This window comes from Erithacus rubecula (genome assembly GCF_903797595.1).
Source record: "Erithacus rubecula genome assembly, contig: scaffold_959_arrow_ctg1, whole genome shotgun sequence".
NCBI classification, from domain to species: Eukaryota; Metazoa; Chordata; class Aves; order Passeriformes; family Muscicapidae; genus Erithacus; species Erithacus rubecula.
Window position 1 is genome coordinate 9,740 of NW_027635373.1, and position 23,216 is coordinate 32,955.

General features: G+C 59.7%; 2 protein-coding genes across 2 annotated transcripts; one reads left to right on the forward strand and one right to left on the reverse strand.

The window, feature by feature from the left end:
- Nucleotides 1–594: 594 nt before the first annotated feature.
- Nucleotides 595–3,048, forward strand: B4GAT1 (beta-1,4-glucuronyltransferase 1; the record flags this gene model as incomplete). Its single annotated transcript, XM_079333319.1, has 2 exons — nucleotides 595–2,269; nucleotides 2,857–3,048. The coding sequence occupies exons 1-2, from the start codon at nucleotides 617–619 to the stop codon at nucleotides 3,046–3,048; spliced, it is 1,845 nt and encodes a 614-aa protein (XP_079189445.1). The 5' UTR covers nucleotides 595–616.
- Nucleotides 3,049–5,988: 2,940 nt separating this feature from the next.
- Nucleotides 5,989–22,576, reverse strand: LOC306816877 (neuroblast differentiation-associated protein AHNAK-like; the record flags this gene model as incomplete). The annotated part of the gene is given in 8 exon segments (XM_079333320.1): nucleotides 5,989–16,011; nucleotides 16,165–16,512; nucleotides 16,514–16,534; nucleotides 16,536–17,260; nucleotides 17,263–20,723; nucleotides 20,845–21,029; nucleotides 21,777–21,985; nucleotides 22,413–22,576. Coding segments are annotated over 8 exon segments (15,126 nt in total). The 5' UTR covers nucleotides 22,567–22,576.
- Nucleotides 22,577–23,216: the final 640 nt, after the last annotated feature.

Below are 23,216 nucleotides of genomic sequence, written 5' to 3' on the forward strand. Positions count from 1 at the left end.
CGCCCGTCGCAGCGGCGCAGCCTGATTTGCATAACCCCACCCCCGCGCTTGGGGCCACGCCCCTCCGCGCGGCGCATGCGCAGCTCCTCCCGGCGCCGACGCAGCGCGGTGAGTGCGGGGCTGGTCCCGGTGACCCCAAACTGGGACCAGTGACCCCCAAACGGCTCCCGATCCCCCCGGAACTGGGTCCAGCCCCTCTCCCCAGCCCGCCAGACTGGGATCAGCGACCCCAGACTGCTCCCAGCCCCGCCCCGGCCCCGGTGACCCCCAGAATCCGCCCAGGACAGCCCTGCGACCCCTCCCAGTCACCCCCAGTAGCTCCCAGTACCTTCCCAGTGCCCCCCATCCCCTCTGCCGGTGCCCCCAGTGCCCCCAGTGCCCCCAGTGCCCCCAGATCCCCCTAGACCCCCCAATCCCCCAGTCCCCCCAATCCCCCAGTGCCCCCAATCCCCCAGTGCCCCCAGAGTCCCCCCCAGTCCCCCCAATCCCCCCACTCCTCCCACTCCCCCCATTCCCCCCAGTCCCCCCAGTCCCCCCAATCCCCCCAATCCCCCCAATCCCCCAGTGCCCCCAGAGTCCCCCCCAGTGCCCCCAATCCCCCCACTCCCCCGTCCCCATGGCCCGGGCGCGGTTTTTGGGGGGCTGCGCGTGGCTGCTGGGGGCTCTGGCTCTGCTGCAGACCCTCTACCTGCGGGCGCTGCCGCCGCCGCGCCCCCCCCGGCCCCGCCGCGCCCCCCGGGGCGTTCTGGACGCGTCGGGCGCGTTCCGCGTCTACCGGGACGTGCTGGGGGCTCCGGGCTGGGCCCGCGCCCCCCGCCCCGAGCTGGTGCTGGCGGCGCACGGCAGCCCCGGGCGGGCGGCGGCGGCGCTGGGGGGGCCCTGGCGGGGGCCGCTGTCCCTGGCCGTGCTGGGGGCGCCCCGCCGGGGGCTGGAGGAGCTGCTGGCCCTTCTGGGGGGGCCCTGCCGGGGGCTGCGCGCCCGACTGAGGCTGCACGTGGTGCTGGGGGCGGCGGGACCCCCGCCCACCGTCCCGGACCCGCCGCGGGGCGCCCCGAGCCCCGGGGGGTGCCGGGGGGCGCTGGCCAGGCTGGCGGCCGAGGACCCCCCCAGTTACAGCCTGGGGGTGCCGTACCCCGGGAACCTGCTGAGGAACGTGGCCTGGCAGGGGGCGGCGGGCGGGGGGCTCGGCGCGGGACCCCCGCCCGCGGCGGGGCAGCGCTTCGTGCTCATGGTGGACGCGGACGTGGTGCCGAGCCCGGGGCTGCGCGAGGGGTTCCTGGAGCTGCTGCGGACCGGGGGGCTGCACCCCAAAAACTGGGGCGGGCGGGGGGACCCCCGAGCTCCGAGGGATGTGGGGAACCCCGAAACTTTGGATATTCGGGAGAATTTGGGGTCTCCGGGGGATTTGGGGCAGCCAAAAGCTTTGGGGGTTCCTGGTGGCCTGGGGGTCCCCAAAAGTTTGGGGGGTGCCCATGAGTTGAGTGACCCCGGTGTCCCCAACGCCATCGAGGTCCCCGAGGGTCTCTGGGAGCTGAGTGACCACAGGCCACAGAGTGACCACAGGGCACAGAGTGACCCTAAAGCCCTGAGTGACCACAGGGCACAGAGTGACCCCAATGCCCTGAGTGACCACAGGGCACAGAGTGACCACAGGGCACAGAGTGACCCCAATGCCCTGAGTGACCCCAATGCCCTGAGTGACCCCAAAGCTCTGAGTGACCCCAATGCCCTGAGTGACCCCAAAGCCCTGAGTGACCCCAATGCCCTGAGTGACCCCAATGCCCCGAGTGACCCCAATGCCCTGAGTGACCCCAACTCTCTGAGTAACCCCAAAGCCCTGAGTGACCCCAAAGCCCTGAGTGACCCCAACTCTCTGAGTGACCCCAACTCTCTGAGTGACCCCAATGCCCCGAGTGACCCCAATGCCCCGAGTGACCCCAGTGCCCCGGGGGTCCCCTGGGCGCGGCTGCTGTGGGTGCTCCCCGCCTTCGAGGTGCGCTCGGGGCTGCGCCTGCCGCGCTCCAAGGCGGAGCTGCTGCGCCTCTGGGGCGCGGGGGACGCGCGCCCGTTCTACGGGGCGCTGTGCCCCCGCTGCCAGGCCCCCACCGACTTCGGGCGCTGGGGGGCGCTGCCCGGGCCCCCCCGAATGCGCGTGGCCTACGAGGTGCCCTGGAGGGACCCCTGGGAGCCGTTTTACGTGGCCCCCGCCCTCGGTGTCCCCCCCTTCGACGAGCGGTTCCTGCAGTACGGCTTCAACCGCATCAGCCAGGTGGGGGGCTGGGGGCGCTGGGGGGTGGTCCCGGGGTGGTCCCGGGGGCGGGGGATGCCAGTGGGGAGTTCTGGGGGGTCTGGGAATGGTACAGGGGTGGTGTAGAGGGGCTGTGGATTCTTTGGGGAGTCTGGGGGTGTTTTATGGGGGTCTCTGGGTGCCCATGGGGTCCCTGGGTGCTCTGGGGGGTCCCTGGGTGCTCTGAGGGGTCTGGGGGTGCTCCATGGGGGTCCCTAGGTGCTCTGGGGGGGTCCCTGGGTGCTCTGTGGGGTCTCTGGGTGCTCTGTGGGGTCCCTGGGTGCTCTGAGGGGTCTCTGGGGGGGTCCCTGGGTGCTCTGAGGGGTCTCTGGGGGGGTCCCTGGGTGCTCTGAGGGGTCTCTGGGGGTTCCCTGGGTGCTCTGGGGGGTCCCTGGGTGCTCTGAGGGGTCTGGGGGTGCTCCATGGGGGGTCCCTGGGTGCTCTAGGGGGGTCCCTGTGTTCTCTGGGGGGTCCCTGGGTGCTCTGGGGGTCCCTGGGTGCTCTGAGGGGTCTCTGGGGGGTCCCTGGGGGTCCCAAGGCTCCGCGGGGGTCTCACTGCCCCTCCCCAGGCCTGCGAGCTGCACGTGGCCGGGTTCCGTTTCGCGGTGCTGGACGGCGCCTTCGTCGCCCACCGGGGCTTCAAGGAGCCCGGGGGGTTCCACGGGAGCCGCGAGGCCGAGCTGGGGCACAACCGGCGCCTGTTCCGCCACTTCCGGCGGGAGCTGAGCCAGAGATACCCGGGCTCGGGGCGGCGCTGCTGAGGGGCAGCTGGGGACAGCTGGGACACACCTGTGACACACCTGGGACAGCTGGGATACACCTGCGACAGCTGGGATACACCTGGAACACACCTGAGACAGCTGAGACACACCTGGGACAGCTGAGCCAGAGATACCCGGGCTCGGGGCGGCGCTGCTGAGGGGCAGCTGGGACAGATGGGACACACCTGGGACACGCCTGGACAGCTGGGACACACCTGGGACAGCTGGGACACACCTGGAACACACCTGGGACAGCTGAGATACACCTGGGACATGCCTGTGACAGCTGGGATACACCTGGGACAGCTGAGATACACCTGGGACACGCCTGTGACAGCTGGGATACACCTGGAATACACCTGAGACAGCTGAGACACACCTGGAACACACCTGGGACAGCTGAGACACACCTGGGATACACCTGAGACAGCTGAGACACACCTGGGACACACCTGGGACAGCTGAGCGAGAGATACCCGGGCTCGGGGCGGCGCTGCTGAGGGGCAGCTGGGACACACCTGGGATACACCTGGGACAGCTGAGACACACCTGGGACAGGTGGGACTGCGCTAACCCGGCTCGGGGCAGTGCTGCTGAGGGGCAGCTGGGACAGATGGGACAGCTGGAACACACCTGGGACACGCCTGGGACACGCCTGGACAGCTGAGACACGCCTGGGACACACCTGGGATACACCTGAGCACACCTGAGACACACCTGGGACAGGTGGGACACAGCTGGGGACACACCTGGGACAGGTGGGACTGCGCTAACCCGGCTCGGGGCAGCGCTGCAGAGCGCTGGGACAGGTGGGACACACCTGGGAACCCCCAATGGACGCTGGAAGGACCTGCCGTGAGCACCTGGGGACACCTGAGGACCCTCGGTGCACACCCGGACCCCCCGGACAGGGTGGTGACCGTCCCTGAGTAAAGGTGGCCGCGTACCCACAATGCCTCTGTGTGGGTGATGTCATATGGGTGGGGCTGGGCGGGGTGAGGCGGAGACTCCCCCGGGGTACCGTAGGAAACTACAGCTCCCAGCATGCACTGGGCGCCAGCCCAGCCCCGCCTTCATTGAAAAAACCACAACTCCCAGAGTGCTTCGGGAGCAGCATGGCCGCCAAGCCACTTCCGTTCTCGCCTCGAATTTAAAACTACAGTTCCCAGAATGCACTAGCGCACGTGACCGGAATTACGGCTTATTTACAAGACTACAACTCCCATGAGTCACCAGGCCAACATGGCCGACTTCCGGTCCACCATTCAGCGGTTCTGCTCGCCCCGCTCGCTAAAATGGGGGATGCGCAGCAGCGCCCCCTGGCGGCCGGGAGGAACAAAAATTGGGGGGGATTTTAGGGGAGGGGGAGGGGCAGGAACCGCGGGGGGAGGGGGGCAAAATGACCCCGGGGGGGAGGGGCAATGGGAGGGGGTGGAGACCTGAAATTTGAGATGGGGGCGGGGCGGGGGGGGCGGAACAAGACCCCAAATTTTTTAGGAGAGAGAATCGTGACCCAAAAATCCGATTGGAGCAGAAAACCCCAAATCCGAGCTTTAAAAAACACCCCAAAGGCAGCGAAGTCGCGGTTAATAAACGTTTTTTATTTGCATTTTCCACCCTGGCTTTTCTCCCGTTAATTCGCCGTTAAAGTGCTGCAAAGGGAACAGGTTTATATTTAATGGGGATTTTTTTTTTTTTTTTAAACAATTTTAATTTATTTAAATTTCCCACCCCAAAAAAATCCTCATAAACAAAACTTTATCCCGGACGCACCTTTGAATTTTGGGGCTAAAGGAGACGGGAACGGGTGTTTTTATCAAACTATAATACAAAGAATGTAACAAAAACAACAAAAAAACAGCCCAGGAAAGGAAAAGGAGCCGGGGAGAATCTCGAGCTCCTCGGGACATTCGATCCCCGCGGATTAAACTCGGATTAAACTCGGATTAAACTCGGATTAAACCCAGCGCCGGGGACGCGTCTCAGGTTTGTTTTTATTTATAAACCCACCTTTTTTTTTTTTGGTTTGTTTTTATTTATAAACCCACGGTTTTGCTGTATTTTACTTCATAATTTCACGGGTTCGGTTTATTTTTTAATAAATCCACGGTTTTTTTGGTTCATTTTTAAATAAATCTGTATTTTTGGTTTATTTCTTTGGATAAATCTGTTTGCATTTGTTTTTCAAGAGATCCCCTTTTCTTTGGTTTATTTTCTTGACAGATCCAATTTTGTCTCTGTTAGCTAATTTATTTAATTTTTTAAAAAATTAATTTAACAGATTCTTTATAATGGATCCACATTTTTACTTCGTGCTTTTAAAACATAATTCTATTTTATTTGGTTTTTTTTTTTTTTTTTTAGTAAATCCATGGCTTTGCTTTATTTTTTTAATACATCCACGGCTTTGGTTAATGTACTGAATATATCCACAGGTTTGGTTAATTTATGGAATATATCCATGGCTTTGGTTAGTTTTTTATTAATAAATCCACAGATTTGGATGTTATTTAAATGAAATCCTCAGCTTTGGTTCCATTTCTTTCACAAGCCGAAAAAAACCCAAAACTTTGAGTAAATCCATCGACCCAACAGAACCTTCAGTCCCGGGGGGGAAAAAAAAAAAAAAAAGAAAGTTAAAAAATTGCTGGGGGGGGAAGACAAAAAAAAAAAAAGAAAATCATTTCCACGAACCAAACACTGAAAATATTTTTTGGTTTTTTTTTGTGGGGGGGGAGTTGGAGGGAGAAAAAAAAAAAAAATAAAACGGGGGGACAAAAATAAACCCCAATAAAAATATCAAAAAAAAAAAAAAAAAAAAAGGAAAAACGCGGGGGGAAATCGAAGCTCTCAGCACAGGGAGGACCCCAAAAAAGGGGTGGGGGGACCCCCGCCCCTCCCCCCGCTGTGTCCGGCTATGTACAACCCCTCCCCCCGCGGTCACTCCCTGGCCAGCTCGCAGGACGAGGCCGAGCCCAGGCGGGACTTGGGGGTCCCCCCGTGCTCGAAGCCCCCCCTGGAGCCCCCGAAGGTCCCGAATTTGGCGTGGGGCGGGCAGGGGGGCTCGGGCGGGGGCTGGTCGCCGAAGGAGGAGGAGCGCGGCCGCGCGCGCCGCCCGCGGAACAGCGAGAACTTGGCCCTGGCCGCCGGCTCGGGCTGGGCCAGGCTGCCCTTGGAGCCCATGCCCGGCCCTTTCTGCTTGGAGAAGGCGAATTTGGGCATCTTCAGCTTGGATCTCTTCAGCCCGGCCTCGGCCTCCTCCGGCTCCGGCTCCGCCTCGGGGAACTCGACGTCCACGCCGACCTCGCGGCCCTTGGCCTCGGCCTCCGAGAAGACGAATTTGGGCATCCTCAGCCTGGGGAAGGACACCTTGACCTGCCCGCCCTCGCCGCACGCCCTGGGGCTCTGGAAGGTTCCGGAGCCGGCGCCCAGCGTGGCCTCGGCCGCGCCCTTGACCTTCGGCCCTTGGATGTCTCCGGCCACGTCCACGTTTGGTCCTTTCAGCCTCAGGTCGACGTCCGGCGCGCTGATTTTCGGCCCTTTCAGCTCCACCTCGGGACCTTCCGGCCCCAAACCGGGGCCCTTCAGCCCCCCCTTGACCTGGGGGCCCTCCAGCGCGACCCCCCCGTCCCCGCCGGGGCCGGAGAGGCTGAACTGGGGCAGCTTCAGGGACGGGAGTTTGATGGTGCCCCCCAGAATCTCGAAGCCGGAGTCGTCCGCCGACACTTGCGGGGTTTTGACGCCAACGTCTCCTTTCAACTTTGGTCCTTTCAGGTTGACATCCAACTCCGGGCCGGACGCGTCCAGCGAGGGCCCCTGGAGGTCCAGGGCGGCCCCCGGGGACTGGACGGAGCAGGGGACGCCCAGGGTGACGCCGGGCCCTTGGGCGGAGCCCGAAATGTCCAAATCTCCCGTTAATTTTGGTCCTTTCAGGTTCCCCTCCAGCTCAGGCCGGGAGATTTGGGGCCCTTGGAGCTTCACGTCCGCGCTCACGTCCGGCATCTCCAGCCCCAAACCCGCCTTTCCCCCCTTGGGCCATCCCAGTTTCACCTCGGGACCTTCCAGTTGTGCTCCAGCCGCGCCAACCTCGCCTTTCACTTTTGGTCCTTTCACGTCGACGTCCGCCGCGGGGCCCTTCAGGTGCCCCCCGATTTCCACGTCCCCCGCGCCCACCTGGACACCTGGCAGTTTGAATTTTGGGCTTTCCAGGTTCACCTCGGGACCTTCAGCGTCCACGTTGAGGCTGGGGCCTTTGGCCTCCAGGTCGCCCTCGACTTTCGGGAGCTCCCCGCGGGATTTGTGCGATTTGAGGTCGAATTCCACGTCGGGGAAGGAGATCTTCCCAAACATGTGTTTCCTGGCCCTGGGGGATTTGGCGGCGCCCTCGGGGCCGGCGGCGCTGAGCTCGGCGTCCGGCTCGGCGTTCACCTCGAACGCTCCTTTCTTCCCCTTCACCTTGGGGCCGCTCATGTGGATTTTGGGCATCTTGAACTTGCTCTTCTTGCCCTTGCCGGACAGGTGGGCCTCAGGTGACTCCACGCTCAGCTCCACCTCAGGTAAATCAGGTATGACCTCCGCCTTGGGGCTTTTCATCCCGAACCCAAATTTGGACTTTTTGAATTTGGGAAGTTTGACGTTGGCCTCGGGGCCCTCCACGCTCAGATCGGGACATTCGATGTCAACTTCGGGGCCTTTCACCCCAAATTCGGGGCCCTTGAGCTCGACCTCGGGCCCTTTCAGGTGACCTTCCACCTTCGGGGCGGAAACGTCGAAGCCGCCCTTGGTTTTGTGCCCTTTCAGGTTCAAGTCTATCTCGGGCATGGAGATTTTGGGGACGTTCACGTGCATTTCGGGCATTTTCAGCTTAGGACCCTTCACTTTGCCCTCCAGACCTTCAAGGTTGGCCTCGGGCAGGCCCAGATCAACCTTGGGGCCGGACAGATCCACCTCGGCCTTCGGCAAGTTCACGTCCACGTCGGGACCTTCCCCTTTAAGGCCAAATTTGGGGATTTTCATTTTGGGCAGCTTCACTTTGCCCTCCAGACCGTCGACGTCGACCGCCGGGCCCTCGATGTCGATTTTGGGGCCTTTGATGTCGAGCTCGGGGCCCTTCAGCCCCCCCTCGAGCTTGGGGCCCTGCAGGTCGGCGTCACCTTTGACCTTCAGGCCCTTCAGGTTCAGGTCAATGTCGGGCATGGAAATTTGGGGGGTCTTGACGTGCATTTCGGGCATCTTGACCTTGGGCCCTTCCAAGGTCACATCTGGCGCCTGAATGTCCAATTTGGGGCCCTTGATGTCGATGTCTGGGCACTGCAGGTTCCCCTCCAGCTTGGGGACAGAGACATCGATGTCCCCCTTGACCTTGGGGCCTTTGAGGTTAAAGTCGACGTCGGGCATGGAGATTTTGGGGGCCTTGATGTTCATCTCGGGCATCTTGAACTTGGGGCCTTTGATCTTCCCCTCTGGACCTTCCAGCTCAACACTGGGGAGATCAACATCGACTTTGGGGCCTTTGATGTCAAATTCGGGACCTTTCAGGTCACCCTCGAGTTTGGGGACAGAGACATCGACGTCTCCCTTGAGTTTGGGGCCTTTGAGGTTGAAGTCGACATCGGGCATGGAGATTTTGGGGGCCTTGATGTTCATCTCGGGCATGGAAAATTTGGGACCTTTGACTTTCCCGTCCACGCTCAGCTCCGGCCCCTCAATGTCCACGCTGGGGCCCGAAACGGCCACGTCGCCCTTGGGGAGGGTCAGGTCCACGTCCACCCCGTCCCCTTTGAACCCAGGCATGGAGAATTTGGGCATCTTGAACTTGGGCAGTTTGAATTTGCCCTCGGGGCTGTCGATGGTGACATCGGGGGCGGTGACGTTGACCTCGGGACCTTTCAGCTCCCCTTCCACTTTGGGAAGGGAAACATCAACATCTCCTTTGACTTTGGGGCCCTTCAAGTTCAGATCCAGGTCGGGCATGGAGATTTTGGGGGCCTTGATGTGCATCTCAGGCATCTTGAACTTGGGGCCTTTGATCTTCCCCTCCGGCCCCTCAATGTCCACGCTCGGCCCCTCAATGTCCACCTTGGGGCCGGACACGTCCAGGTCTCCTTTTGGGAGGTTCACCTCCACCTCGGGGCCTTCTCCCTTCAGCCCAAATTTGGGCATCTTGAATTTGGGAAACTTTATTTTTCCTTCTGGGCCGTGAATGTCGACATCTGGAGCCTCAATGTCCACCTTGGGGCCCTTGATGTCCAGTTCAGGTCCCTTCAGGTCTCCTTCCAGCTTGGGGAGTGACACATCCATGTCCCCCTTGACCTTGGGGCCCTTCAGGCCAAAGTCGACGTCGGGCATGGAGATTTTGGGGGCCTTGATGTGCATCTCGGGCATCTTGAACTTGGGGCCTTTGATCTTCCCCTCGGGCCCTTCCAGCTCCACATCAGGGAGATCAACATCGACTTTGGGGCCCTTGATGTCGAATTCGGGACCTTTCAGCTCCCCTTCTACTTTGGGAAGGGAAACATCAACATCTCCTTTGACCTTAGGGCCCTTCAGGTTCAGGTCGATGTCAGGCATGGAGATTTTGGGGGTCTTGAAATGCATTTCAGGCATCTTGAACTTGGGGCCTTTGATCTTCCCCTCGGGCAGCTCCACGTCCACCTCTGGCCCCTCAATGTCCACCTTGGGGCCGGACACGTCCAGGTCTCCTTTTGGGAGGTTCACCTCCACCTCGGGGCCTTCAGCCTTGACACCGGGTAGCCCAAATTTGGGCATCTTGAATTTGGGCATCTTGAACTTCCCCTCGGGCCCGTGAATATCGACATCTGGAACATCAATGTCCACCTTGGGGCCCTTGATGTCGATTTCGGGGCCCTTGAGGTCACCCTCAATCTTGGGGACAGAGACATCGATGTCCCCCTTGACCTTGGGGCCCTTCAGGCCGAAGTCGACGTCGGGCATGGAGATTTTGGGGGCCTTGATGTGCATCTCGGGCATCTTGAACTTGGGGCCTTTGATCTTCCCCTCGGGCCCCTCAATTTCCACGTCGGGGAGATCAACATCGACTTTGGGGCCTTTGATGTCCAGTTCAGGTCCCTTGAGGTCCCCTTCCAGCTTAGGGACGGAAACATCAACGTCCCCCTTGAGTTTGGGGCCCTTCAGGTTCAGGTCAAAATCGGGCATGGAGATTTTGGGGGCCTTGATGTTCATTTCGGGCATCTTGAACTTGGGGCCTTTGATCTTCCCCTCGGGCCCCTCAATTTCCACATCTGGGGCAGAAACATCGAATTCGGGGCCTTTCACGTCCAACTTTGGCCCTTTCAGCTCCCCTTCCACGCTGGGCAGTGACACGTCCACGTCCCCCTTGACTTTGGGGCCCTTCAGGTTCAGATCAAAGTCGGGCATGGAGATTTTGGGGGCCTTGATGTTCATTTCAGGCATCTTGAACTTGGGGCCTTTGATCTTCCCCTCAGGCCCTTCCAGCTCCACGTCGGGGAGATCAACATCGACTTTGGGACCTTTGATGTCCAGTTCAGGACCTTTCAGGTCACCCTCCAATTTTGGAACAGAGACATCGACGTCCCCCTTGACTTTGGGGCCCTTCAGGTTCAGATCGATGTCGGGCATGGAGATTTTGGGGGTCTTGAAATGCATCTCGGGCATCTTGAACTTGGGGCCTTTGATCTTCCCCTCGGGCAGCTCCACGTCCACCTCTGGCCCCTCAATGTCCACCTTGGGGCCGGACACGTCCAGGTCTCCTTTTGGGAGGTTCACGTCCACCTCGGGGCCTTCTCCCTTCAGCCCAAATTTGGGCATCTTGAATTTGGGCATCTTGAATTTTCCCTCAGGCCCGTGAATGTCGACATCAGGCGCCTCAATGTCCACTTTGGGGCCTTTGATATCCTGTTCAGGGCCCTTCAGGTCACCTTCAATCTTGGGGACAGAGACATCCATGTCCCCCTTGACCTTGGGGCCCTTCAGGTTCAGATCAAAGTCGGGCATGGAGATTTTGGGGGCCTTGATGTGCATCTCGGGCATCTTGAACTTGGGGCCTTTGATCTTCCCCTCTGGCCCTTCAATGTCCAGCTCTGGCCCTTCAATGTCCACCTTGGGGCCTTTGATGTCCACGTCCGGCAAGCTCAGGTCCCCTTCGATTTTTGGTGCGGACAGATCGACGTCCACCCCCCCTTTGACCTTGGGGCCCTTCAGGTTCAGGTCCAGGTCGGGCATGGAGATGTTGGGAGCTTTGATGTTCATTTCAGGCATCTTGAATTTGGGGCCTTTGATTTTCCCCTTTGGACCTTCAAGGTCCATGTCGGGACCCTCCACATCCACCTTGGGTCCTTTCAGGTCCACCTGGGGCAGGGACACGTCCACGTCCCCCTTGACCTTGGGGCCCTTCAGGTTCAGGTCGATGTCGGGCATGGAGATTTTGGGGGCTTTGATGTTCATCTCGGGCATCTTGAACTTGGGGCCTTTGATCTTCCCCTCCGGCCCCTCAATGTCCACCTCCGGACCCTCAATGTCCACTTTAGGGCCGGACACGTCCAGTTCTCCCGTGGGCAGGTTCATGTCCACTTCTGGCCCCTCCCCTTTAAACCCGAATTTGGGCATTTTGAACTTGGGCATTTTGATTTTCCCCTCTGGGCCGTGAACGTCCACCTCGGGGGTCTCGATGTTGACCTTGGGGCCCTTGATGTCCACCTCAGGCCCTTTCAGCTCCCCTTCCAGTTTGGGGGTGGACAGGTCGAACTCCCCTTTCATTTTGTGCCCCTTCAGGTTCAGCTCCACGTCCGGCATCGACACTTTGGGTGAAGAAATGTTCAGGAAAGGCATTTTGAATTTGGAGCCCTTGGATTTCCCCTGGACGTCCAAATCCGGAGCCTGGACCTCGACCTTTGGGCCGGACAGCTCCACCTCAGGCTTCTTCAGCTTCACATCCACCTCGGGGCTTTGAACTTTGGGGCCAGAAAAGCCAAACTTGGGAAGTTTAAACCTGGATTTTTTAGCTTTTCCTTCGAGGTCAACCTTGGGCCCCTCCAGGTCCAGCTCTGGCCCCTTGATGTCCAGTTTGGGGCCTTTCAGCTCGCCCTCCACCTGGGGCAGGGAAGCGTCCAGGTCCCCCTTCAGTTTGGGGCCCTTGAGGTTCAGGTCGATGTCGGGCATGGAGATTTTGGGAACGTTGAACTGCAGCTCCGGCTTCTTCAACTTGGGGCCCTTCAGTTTCCCGTCGGGGCCCTCCAGCTCCAGCTCAGGCACTGAAACGTCGACTTTGGGACCCGAAATGTTGAGCTCGGCCTCGGGGAGGGTCACGTCCACCTCGGGGCCCTCAACTTTCGGCCCGGAAAATCCGAATTTGGGCATCTTGAACTTGGGCATCTTAATTTTCCCTTCTGGGCCGTGAATATCAACATCTGGAGCTTCAATGTCCACCTTGGGGCCTTTGAGGCCGATTTCGGGGCCCTTGAGGTCACCCTCAATCTTAGGGACAGAGACATCGATGTCCCCCTTGACCTTGGGGCCCTTCAGGCCGAAGTCGACGTCGGGCATGGAGATTTTGGGGGCCTTGATGTGCATCTCGGGCATCTTGAACTTGGGGCCTTTGATCTTCCCCTCGGGCCCCTCAATTTCCACGTCGGGGAGATCAACATCGACTTTGGGGCCTTTGATGTCCAATTCAGGACCTTTCAGGTCTCCCTCGAGTTTGGGAACAGAGACATCAACGTCCCCCTTGACTTTGGGGCCTTTGAGGTTAAAGTCAACATCAGGCATGGAGATTTTGGGGGTCTTGAAATGCATCTCGGGCATCTTGAACTTGGGGCCTTTGATCTTCCCCTCGGGCAGCTCCACGTCCACCTCTGGCCCCTCAATGTCCACCTTGGGGCCGGACACGTCCAGGTTTCCTGTTGGGAGGTTCACGTCCACCTCAGGCCCCTCTGCTTTGAAGCCAGGGACTCCAAATTTGGGCATCTTGAACTTGGGGAATTTTATTTTCCCTTCTGGCCCGTGAATGTTGACATCAGGAGTTTCAATGTCCACCTTGGGGCCCTTGATGTCGATTTCGGGGCCCTTGAGGTCACCTTCAATCTTAGGGACAGAGACATCGATGTCCCCCTTGACCTTGGGGCCCTTCAGGCCGAAGTCGACGTCAGGCATGGAGATTTTGGGGGCCTTGATGTGCATCTCGGGCATCTTGAACTTGGGGCCTTTGATCTTCCCCTCGGGCCCCTCAATTTCCACGTCGGGGAGATCAACATCGACTTTGGGGCCTTTGATGTCCAGTTCAGGTCCCTTCAGGTCACCCTCGAGTTTAGGAACAGAGACATCGACATCCCCCTTCAGTTTGGGGCCTTTCAGATTGAAATCAACGTCTGGCATGGAGATTTTGGGGGTCTTGAAATGCATTTCAGGCATCTTGAACTTGGGGCCTTTGATCTTCCCCTCGGGCAGCTCCACGTCCACCTCTGGCCCCTCAATGTCCACCTTGGGGCCGGACACGTCCAGGTCTCCTTTTGGGAGGTTCACCTCCACCTCGGGGCCTTCTCCCTTCATCCCAAATTTGGGCATCTTGAATTTGGGCATCTTGAACTTCCCCTCAGGCCCATGAATGTCGACATCAGGAGTTTCAATGTCCACCTTGGGGCCCTTGATGTCCAGTTCAGGGCCCTCCAGCTTGGGGACAGAGACATCCATGTCCCCCTTGACCTTGGGGCCCTTCAGGCCGAAGTCGACGTCGGGCATGGAGATTTTGGGGGCCTTGATGTGCATCTCGGGCATCTTGAACTTGGGGCCTTTGATCTTCCCCTCGGGCCCTTCCAGCTCCACGTCGGGGAGATCAACATCGACTTTGGGGCCCTTGATGTCCAGTTCAGGTCCCTTGAGGTCCCCTTCCAGCTTAGGGACGGAAACATCGACGTCCCCCTTGAGTTTGGGGCCTTTCAGGTTCAGGTCGATGTCAGGCATGGTGATTTTGGGGGTTTTGAAATGCATTTCAGGCATCTTGAACTTGGGGCCTTTGATCTTCCCCTCGGGCCCCTCAATGTCCACGCTCGGCATCTCAACATCCACCTTGGGGCCGGACACCTCCAGGTCTCCTTTTGGGAGATTTACATCAGGGCCTTCTCCCTTCAGCCCAAATTTGGGCATCTTGAATTTGGGCATTTTGAATTTTCCTTCTGGCCCGTGAATGTCAACATCTGGAACGTCAATGTCCACCTTGGGGCCTTTGAGGTCGATTTCGGGGCCCTTGAGGTCACCCTCAATCTTGGGGACAGAGACATCGATGTCCCCCTTGACCTTGGGGCCCTTCAGGCCGAAGTCGACGTCAGGCATGGAGATTTTGGGGGCCTTGATGTGCATTTCAGGCATCTTGAACTTGGGGCCTTTGATTTTTCCCTCTGGACCTTCCAACTCAACACTGGGGAGATCAACATCGACTTTGGGGCCTTTGATGTCCAGGTCTGGGGCTTTCAGGTCACCCTCGAGTTTGGGAACAGAGACATCGACGTCCCCCTTCAGTTTGGGGCCTTTGAGGTTCAGGTCGATGTCGGGCATAGAGATTTTGGGGGCCTTGATGTTCATTTCAGGCATCTTGAACTTGGGGCCTTTGATCTTCCCCTCGGGACACTCCAGCTCCACATCAGGGAGATCAACATTGACTTTGGGGCCTTTGATGTCCAATTCAGGGCCCTTCAGGTCCCCTTCCATCTTGGGGACAGAGACATCAACGTCGCCCTTCAATTTGGGGCCCTTCAGATTGAGATCGAAATCTGGCATGGAGATTTTGGGGGCCTTGATGTGCATCTCGGGCATCTTGAACTTGGGACCTTTGATTTTCCCCTCGGGACACTCCAGCTCCACGTCAGGAACCTCGACGTCCACTTTTGGACCTTTCAGTGACACCTCCGGGCCGTGCAGGTCCCCCTCCAGCTTGGGGACAGAGACATCGACGTCCCCCTTGAGTTTGGGGCCCTTCAGGTTGAGATCAAAGTCAGGCATGGAGATTTTGGGGGCCTTGAAATGCATCTCGGGCATCTTGAACTTGGGGCCCTTCACCTTCCCCTCTGGGAGATCAATGTCCACGTCGGGAGCCTCGATGTCCAGTTTGGGGCCTTTGATGTCCAGTTCAGGCCCCTTCAGGTCACCTTCCAGTTTGGGGGCGGAAATGTCGACGTCCCCCTTGACTTTGGGGCCCTTCAGGTTCAGGTCGATGTCGGGCATGGAGATTTTGGGGGTTTTGAAATGCATCTCGGGCATCTTGAACTTGGGGCCTTTGATCTTCCCCTCGGGACACTCCAGCTCCACGTCGGGGAGGTCGACATTGACCTTGGGCCCTTTGATGTCCAGGTCTGGAGCCTTCAAATCTCCCTCAATTTTTGGGACAGACACGTCCACGTCCCCCTTGACTTTGGGGCCCTTCAGGTTCAGATCAAAGTCTGGCATGGAGATTTTGGGGGCCTTGATGTGCATTTCAGGCATCTTGAACTTGGGGCCTTTGATCTTCCCCTCGGGACACTCCAGCTCCACGTCAGGGACATCCACGTCCACTTTGGGTCCTTTCAATTCCAAATCCGGCACTTTCACGTCTCCTTCTATTTTCGGGGCAGACACGCCCACCTCTCCCTTCAGTTTGGGACCTTTCAGGTTCAGGTCGACATCAGGCAGGGAAAATTTCGGTGCCTTGATGTTCATCTCTGGCATCTTGATCTTGGGTCCCTTCCACTTCCCCTCAGGACCTTCAACGTCCACCTCAGGAACGTCCACATCCACCTTCGGCCCTTTCACGCTCACATCTGGACCTTTCAGGTCACCCTCCAATTTTGGGACAGAGACATCGACACCCCCCTTGACTTTGGGGCCCTTCAGGTTCAGGTCGATGTCTGGCATGGAGATTTTGGGGGCCTTGAAATGCATCTCGGGCATCTTGAACTTGGGGCCTTTGATCTTCCCCTCGGGCAGCTCCACGTCCACCTCTGGCCCCTCAATGTCCACCTTGGGGCCGGACACGTCCAGGTCTCCTTTTGGGAGGTTCACCTCCACCTCTGGTCCTTCTCCCTTCATCCCAAATTTGGGCATCTTGAATTTGGGTATTTTGAATTTTCCTTCTGGGCCGTGAATATCGACATCTGGGACATCAATGTCCACTTTGGGGCCCTTGATGTCCAGTTCAGGGCCCTTCAGGTCACCCTCCAATTTGGGAACAGAGACATCGACGTCCCCCTTGACTTTGGGGCCCTTCAGGTTCAGGTCGATGTCGGGCATGGAGATTTTGGGAGTCTTGAAATGCATTTCAGGCATCTTGAACTTGGGGCCTTTGATCTTCCCCTCGGGCAGCTCCACGTCCACCTCTGGCCCCTCAATGTCCACCTTGGGGCCGGACACGTCCAGGTCTCCTTTTGGGAGGTTCACCTCCACCTCAGGCCCCTCTGCCTTGACCCCAGGCATCCCAAATTTGGGCATCTTGAATTTGGGGCATCTTGAATTTTCCCTCAGGGTCCATGAATGTCGACATCTGGGACATCAATGTCCACCTTGGGGCCCTTGATGTCCAGTTCAGGGCCCTTCAGGTCACCCTCCAGTTTTGGGACCGACACGTCCACATCACCTTTGACCTTGGGGCCTTTGAGGCCAAAGTTGACATCGGGCATGGAGATTTTCGGGGCCTTGATGTTCATTTCGGGCATCTTGAACTTGGGGCCTTTGATCTTCCCCTCGGGCCCCTCAATTTCCACATCTGGGGCAGAAACATCAAATTCGGGGCCTTTCACGTCCAACTTTGGCCCTTTCAACTCCCCTTCCACGCTGGGCAGTGACACGTCCACGTCCCCCTTGACTTTGGGGCCCTTCAGGTTCAGATCAAAGTCGGGCATGGAGATTTTGGGGGCCTTGATGTTCATTTCAGGCATCTTGAACTTGGGGCCTTTGATCTTCCCCTCAGGCCCTTCCAGCTCCACGTCGGGGAGATCAACATCGACTTTGGGGCCTTTGATGTCCAGTTCAGGACCTTTCAGGTCACCCTCCAATTTTGGGACAGAGACATCGACGTCCCCCTTGACTTTGGGGCCCTTCAGGTTCAGGTCGATGTCTGGCATGGAGATTTTGGGAGTCTTGAAATGCATTTCGGGCATCTTGAACTTGGGGCCTTTGATCTTCCCCTCGGGCAGCTCCACGTCCACCTCTGGCCCCTCAATGTCCACCTTGGGGCCGGACACGTCCAGTTTCCTGTTGGGAGGTTCACGTCCACCTCTGGTCCTTCTCCCTTCATCCCAAATTTGGGCATCTTGAATTTGGGCATCTTGAATTTTCCCTCAGGCCAGTGAATGTCGACATCAGGAGCTTCAATGTCCACCTTGGGGCCCTTGATGTCCAGTTCAGGGCCCTTCAGGTCTCCTTCCAGCTTGGGGAGTGACACGTCCATGTCCCCCTTGACCTTGGGGCCCTTCAGGCCGAAGTCGACGTCGGGCATGGAGATTTTGGGGGCCTTGATGTGCATCTCGGGCATCTTGAACTTGGGGCCTTTGATCTTCCCCTCGGGCCCCTCAATTTCCACATCGGGGAGATCAACATCGACTTTGGGGCCTTTGATGTCGAATTCGGGACCTTTCAGCTCCCCTTCCACTTTGGGAAGGGAAACATCAACATCTCCTTTGACCTTGGGGCCCTTCAGGTTCAGGTCGATGTCGGGCATGGAGATTTTGGGGGTCTTGAAATGCATTTCAGGCATCTTGAACTTGGGGCCTTTGACCTTCCCCTCGGGCAGCTCCACGTCCACCTCTGGCCCCTCAATGTCCACCTTGGGGCCGGACACGTCCAGGTCTCCTTTTGGGAGGTTCACCTCCACCTCAGGCCCCTCTGCCTTGACCCCAGGCATCCCAAATTTGGGCATCTTGAATTTGGGCATCTTGAACTTCCCCTCAGGCCCGTGAATGTCGACATCAGGCGCCTCAATGTCCATTTTGGGCCCCTTGAGGTCGATTTCGGGGCCCTTCAGTTCCCCCTCGAGCTTTGGCGCCGCCACCTCCACGTCCCCCTTGCCCTTGGGGCCCTTGAGCTTGATGTCCACGTCGGGCATGGAGATTTTCTGGGTCTTGATGTGCATTTCAGGCATCTTGAACTTGGGGCCTTTGATCTTCCCCTCGGGCCCTTCCACAGCCACGCTGGGCACCTCTACCTCCACTTTGGGCCCTTTCATGTCCATTTCTGGAACTTTCATATCCCCTCCCACCTTGGGCAGGGACACGTCCACGTCTCCCTTCACTTTGGGTCCCTTCAGGTTCAAATCCACATCCGGCATCGAGATTTTGGGGGATTTGATGTTGAGTTTCGGCATCTTGAATTTGGGGCCTTTCAGTTTCCCTTCTGGACATTCCAAGTCCACCTCAGGCACGTCAACATCCAACTTGGGACCTTCCACATCCAACTTGGGACCTTCCACATCCATTTTAGGACCCTTCACGTCCATTTTGGGACCCTTCACATCCATTTTGGGACCCTTCACATCCATTTTGGCACCTTCCATATCCACTTTGGGGCCTTTCACGTTGATTTTGGGACCCTTCAGCCCAGGAATTCCAGCGTCCCCTTTCAGCTTCGGGGCCTTCAAGCCCAGGTCCACGTCTGGCATGGAGATTTTTGGGGTCTGAACGTTGAGTTCGGGCATTTTGAACTTGAGGCCTTTCCCTTTGACCTCTGGCCCTTCCACATCCATGCTTGGGACATCAATGTCCACCTTGGGGGTGGAAATGTCCACCTTGGGGGCAGAAATATCCACTTTTGGGGTGGAAATGTCCACTTTTGGGGCAGAAATGTCCACCTTGGGGGCAGAAATATCCACTTTTGGGGCAGAAATGTCCACCTTGGGGGCAGAAATGTCCACTTTTGGGGCGGAAATGTCCACCTCCCCCTTTGGCAGGGTCACCTCCAGCTCGGGGCTTTCTCCCTTCACCCCAAATTTCGGCATTTTCATTTTGGGGAATTTTAGTTTGCCCTCAGGCCCTTGGATGTTCAAATCTGGGGTTTCCACCTCGACTTTGGGGCCTTTGATGTCCAGCCCGGGGGTTTTCAGCTCTCCTTCCAGTTTTGGGGTGGAAACATCCAAATCTGCCTTGACCTTGGGCGCTCTGAGGCTCAGGTCGATGTCGGGCAAGGAGATTTGGGGGGTTTTGGTGCCCACCTGGGGCCCCTGCAGGTCCAGTCCGGGCCCCGAAACGTCCACTCTGCCCTTGGGAAGGGTCACCTCCAGCTCGGGGCTCTCTCCCTTCACCCCGAATTTTGGCATTTTCAGCTTGGGGAATTTCAGTTTTCCCTCAGGCCCTTGGAGGTTCAGATCTGGGGTTTCCACCTCGACTTTGGCCCCTCTCATGTCCAGTTCAGGGCCCTTCACGGCCACGTCCAGGTCGCCGCTGACCTTGGCGCCGTTCAGGGCCAGGTCAACGTCCGGCACGGAGATTTTGGGAGCCTTGAGCTGCAGTTCAGGCCCCTCAATATCCAAATTTGGAGCCTCAACGTCCACCCTGGGGCCGGACACCTCCAGGTTTCCTTTTGGGAGGTTCACGTCCAGCTCGGGACCCTCTGCCCTGACCCCCATCCCAAATTTGGGCATCTTGAATTTGGGCATCTTGAACTTGCCCTCGGGGCTGTGGATGTCCACTTCAGGCGCCTCAATGTCCACTCTGGGGCCCTTGACGTCCACGCTGGGGATGCTGACGTCCACCTTGGGGCCGGACACGTCCACCCCCCCTTTGGGAAGGGTCACATCAGCGCTGGGGGTCTCTCCCTTCACCCCGAATTTCGGCATTTTCAGCTTGGGGAACTTCAGTTTGCCCTCAGGCCCTTGGATGTTCAAATCTGGGGTTTCCACCTCGACTTTGGGGCCTTTGATGTCCAGCCCGGGGGTTTTCAGCTCCCCTTCCAGTTTTGGGGCACAAACTTCCATGCTTCCCTTCACCCCGGGCCCTTTGAGGTCCAGCTCGACGTCAGGTGTGGAGATTTGGGGGGTTTTGGCGCTCACCTGGGGCCCCTTCAGCGTGGGGCCTTGGATGTCCACCCCGGGCACCTCCACCCCCATTTGGGGCCCTTTAAGGTCCAGTTGGGGCCCCCTCAGTTCACCCCCCACGCTGGGCACGGACACATCCACTGCTCCCTTCGGCCCCTTCAGGCCAATGTCCATCTCCACGCCCTTCAGGCCAGTGTCCATCTCCACGCCCTTCAGGCCAGTGTCCATCTCCACGCCCTTCAGGCCAGTGTCCATCTCCACGCCCTTCAGGCCAATGTCCATCTCCACGCCCTTCAGGCCAGCGTCCATCTCCATGCCCTTCAGGCCAGTGTCCATCTCCACGCCCTTCACGTCCACCTGGAGCCCCTTGGGGCCGAGTCCAGCCAGGTCCCCTTCCCCTCTGGGCCCCCTCAGGTGCAGGTTCACGTCCGACAGTGAAATTTGGGGCGTTTCCACCTTCTTGAAGGCGGGGCCTTTCCACTCCCCTTCCACCTGGGGCACGGCCTCGCCCTGCGCCGAGAATTTGGGGAAGGTCAAGTGTGGGATTTTGACTTTGCCCGCGCCGGGGACGTCCGGCGGGGGGGAGGGGACCCCGGTGGCTCCGGCCACCCCCACGTCCACCCGCGGGCCGGACGGGTCCGGGGGGGGGCGAGCAGGGCACGTCCGCCCGCGGGGCTTCGCCGCCCGCCTGGAACCCGAATTTGGGGATTTTCAGCGCCGGGATCTTGATCTTCCCCCCGTCCGCGGGCGGGGCCGGGGCCGCCACCTCCCCCCGCGGACACGGGGCCCCGCCGGACGCGCGGAGTGACCCGTCCGGCTGTCCGAGCTGCCCGTTGGCCTCGGGGCCGGGGTGGCCGTCGGCGGTGACGTCCACGGTGTAGGCGGTGACGCGGCGGGTGACGGTGATGGTTCTGCTCTGCGTGGCCTCCTCGGGCCGCAGCCGCGGCTTGATCTTGGTGGTGAAGATGCGCCGGTACTCCTCATCATCGCCGCTCTGCGGGCAGGGCAGGGCAGGGAGTGAGGGCGGGGGCTGCTTCCTCCCTGGGCTCATCCTCATCCCCATCCCCATCCTCATCCTCATCCCCATCCCCATCCTCATCCTCATCCCCATCCCCATCCTCATCGCCATCCCCATCCTCATCATCATCCCCGTCCTCATCCCCGTCCACATCCTCATCATCATCCCCGTCCTCATCCCCGTCCACATCTTCATCATCATCCCCGTCCTCATCCTCATCCTCATCCCCGTCCATATCCTCATCCTCATCCCTGTCTCATCCTCATCCCTGTCCGCATCCTCATCCTCATCCCCGTCCTCATCCCCATCCTCATCATCATCCCCGTCCTCATCCCCGTCCACATCTTCATCATCATCCCCGTCCACATCCTCATCCTCATCCTCATCCCCGTCCCTGTCTCATCCCCATCCTCATCCTCATCCCCGTCCACATCCTCATCCTCATCCTCATCCCCATCCTCATCATCATCCCCGTCTGCATCCTCATCCTCATCCCCATCCTCATCCCCGTCCTCATCCTCATCCTCATCCCTGCCCTCGTCCTCATCGTTATCGTCATCCCCGTCCTCATCCTTGTCCTCATCCTCCTCCTCATCCTCATCCCCATCCCTGTCTCATCCCCATCCTCATCTCATGCCCATCCTCATCCTCGTCCTCATCCTCATCTTCCTCCCCATCCTCATCCTCCCCATCATCCTCATCCTCCCCCTCTCCCGCACTCACCAGCACCACCTCGGGGCTGCTCTGTCCGTGTCCGTCCCCGTGGCCGTGTCCGTGTCCGTGTCCGTGGCCGTGGCCGGGCAGTGGCGAGCGGTCGCCGGGGCGCTGCAGCCGCAGCCCCAGCCCGTGCTGCCCCATGGTCTGCAGCAGCTGCGCCGCCTCCCCGGGCGGCAGCGAGTCCAGGTACACGGTGGCGCTGACGATCTGATCCCCTGGGGACGGGGACGGCTCAGCGGGTGGGGGGACACCGGGAGGGACCCCCGCCCCCACCCCGTCATCGCCCCTGGGGGCCGAGCCAGAACCTCCGGAGGTGCCACCAAACAACCCCAAAAATCCCATTTTCAACCCCAAAACCCTCGGGGATGAGCCCCCTGCCCCCCACCTGAGTGACCGTGGGGTCACCACGCACGGGGACAGAGGCAGGAGATGTCACCAGGACGGCCCCCATTGTCCCCAAACCCTCCCCGTGTCCCTAAACCACCCCTCCCCTGGTGTCCCCAAGGCCCCCCCGGTGTCCCCAGCCCCTCCCCGGTGTCCCCAGCCCACTCCCCGCTGTCCCCAGCCCCCTCCCCGCTGTCCCCAGCCCCCTCCCCGGTGTCCCCAGCCCCCCCGGTGTCCCCAGCCCCCCCGTGTCCCCACCTTCCTGCACCACGCCCATGCGGGCGGCCGGCGAGTTCTGCTGGACGCGGCGCACGAAGACGCCGTGGTCAGTCTGGGCGATGGTGATGCCGTGGGAGCCGCTGCCCTCCCAGCTGGGCAGGAGAATCTCCCGGGGGTCATCCTGGGGCTCCATCTGCGCCAGGACAGGGGTCAGCGGGACACGGGGGGGACACGGGGCTGGGCACGGGGCTGGGGTCAGCAGGATGGACACGGGTCTGGACAAGGGGCTGGGGGGGCTGGACAAGGGGCTGGAAACGGGTCTGGGGTCAGCAGGATGGACACAGGGCTGGACAATGGGCTGGGGTCAGCAGGATGGACATGGGGATGGGGTCAGCAGGATGGACACGGGGCTGGACAAGGGGCTGGACAAGGGGCTGGGGTCAGCAGGATGGACACGGGGCTGGGGTCAGCAGGATGGACACGGGTCTGGGGTCAGCAGGATGGACACAGGGCTGGACAATGGGCTGGGGTCAGCAGGATGGACATGGGGATGGGGTCAGCAGGATGGACACGGGGCTGGGCAAGGGGCTGGGCAAGGGGCTGGGGTCAGCAGGATGGACACAGGGCTGGACATGGGGCTGGACAAGGGGCTGGGACTGGGGGGGACACGGGGATGGGAGTGGACGCTGGGTGAGGGGTCATTATGGGGCCGGAGGGGGGTCGGGGCTGGACGCTGGGTCTGGGGTCGGGGCCGGAGGGGGGTCGGGGCTGGACGCTGGGTCTGGGGTCGGGGGAGGGCCGGAGTGGGGTCGGAGCTGGACTCTGGGTCTGGGGTCGTGGCCG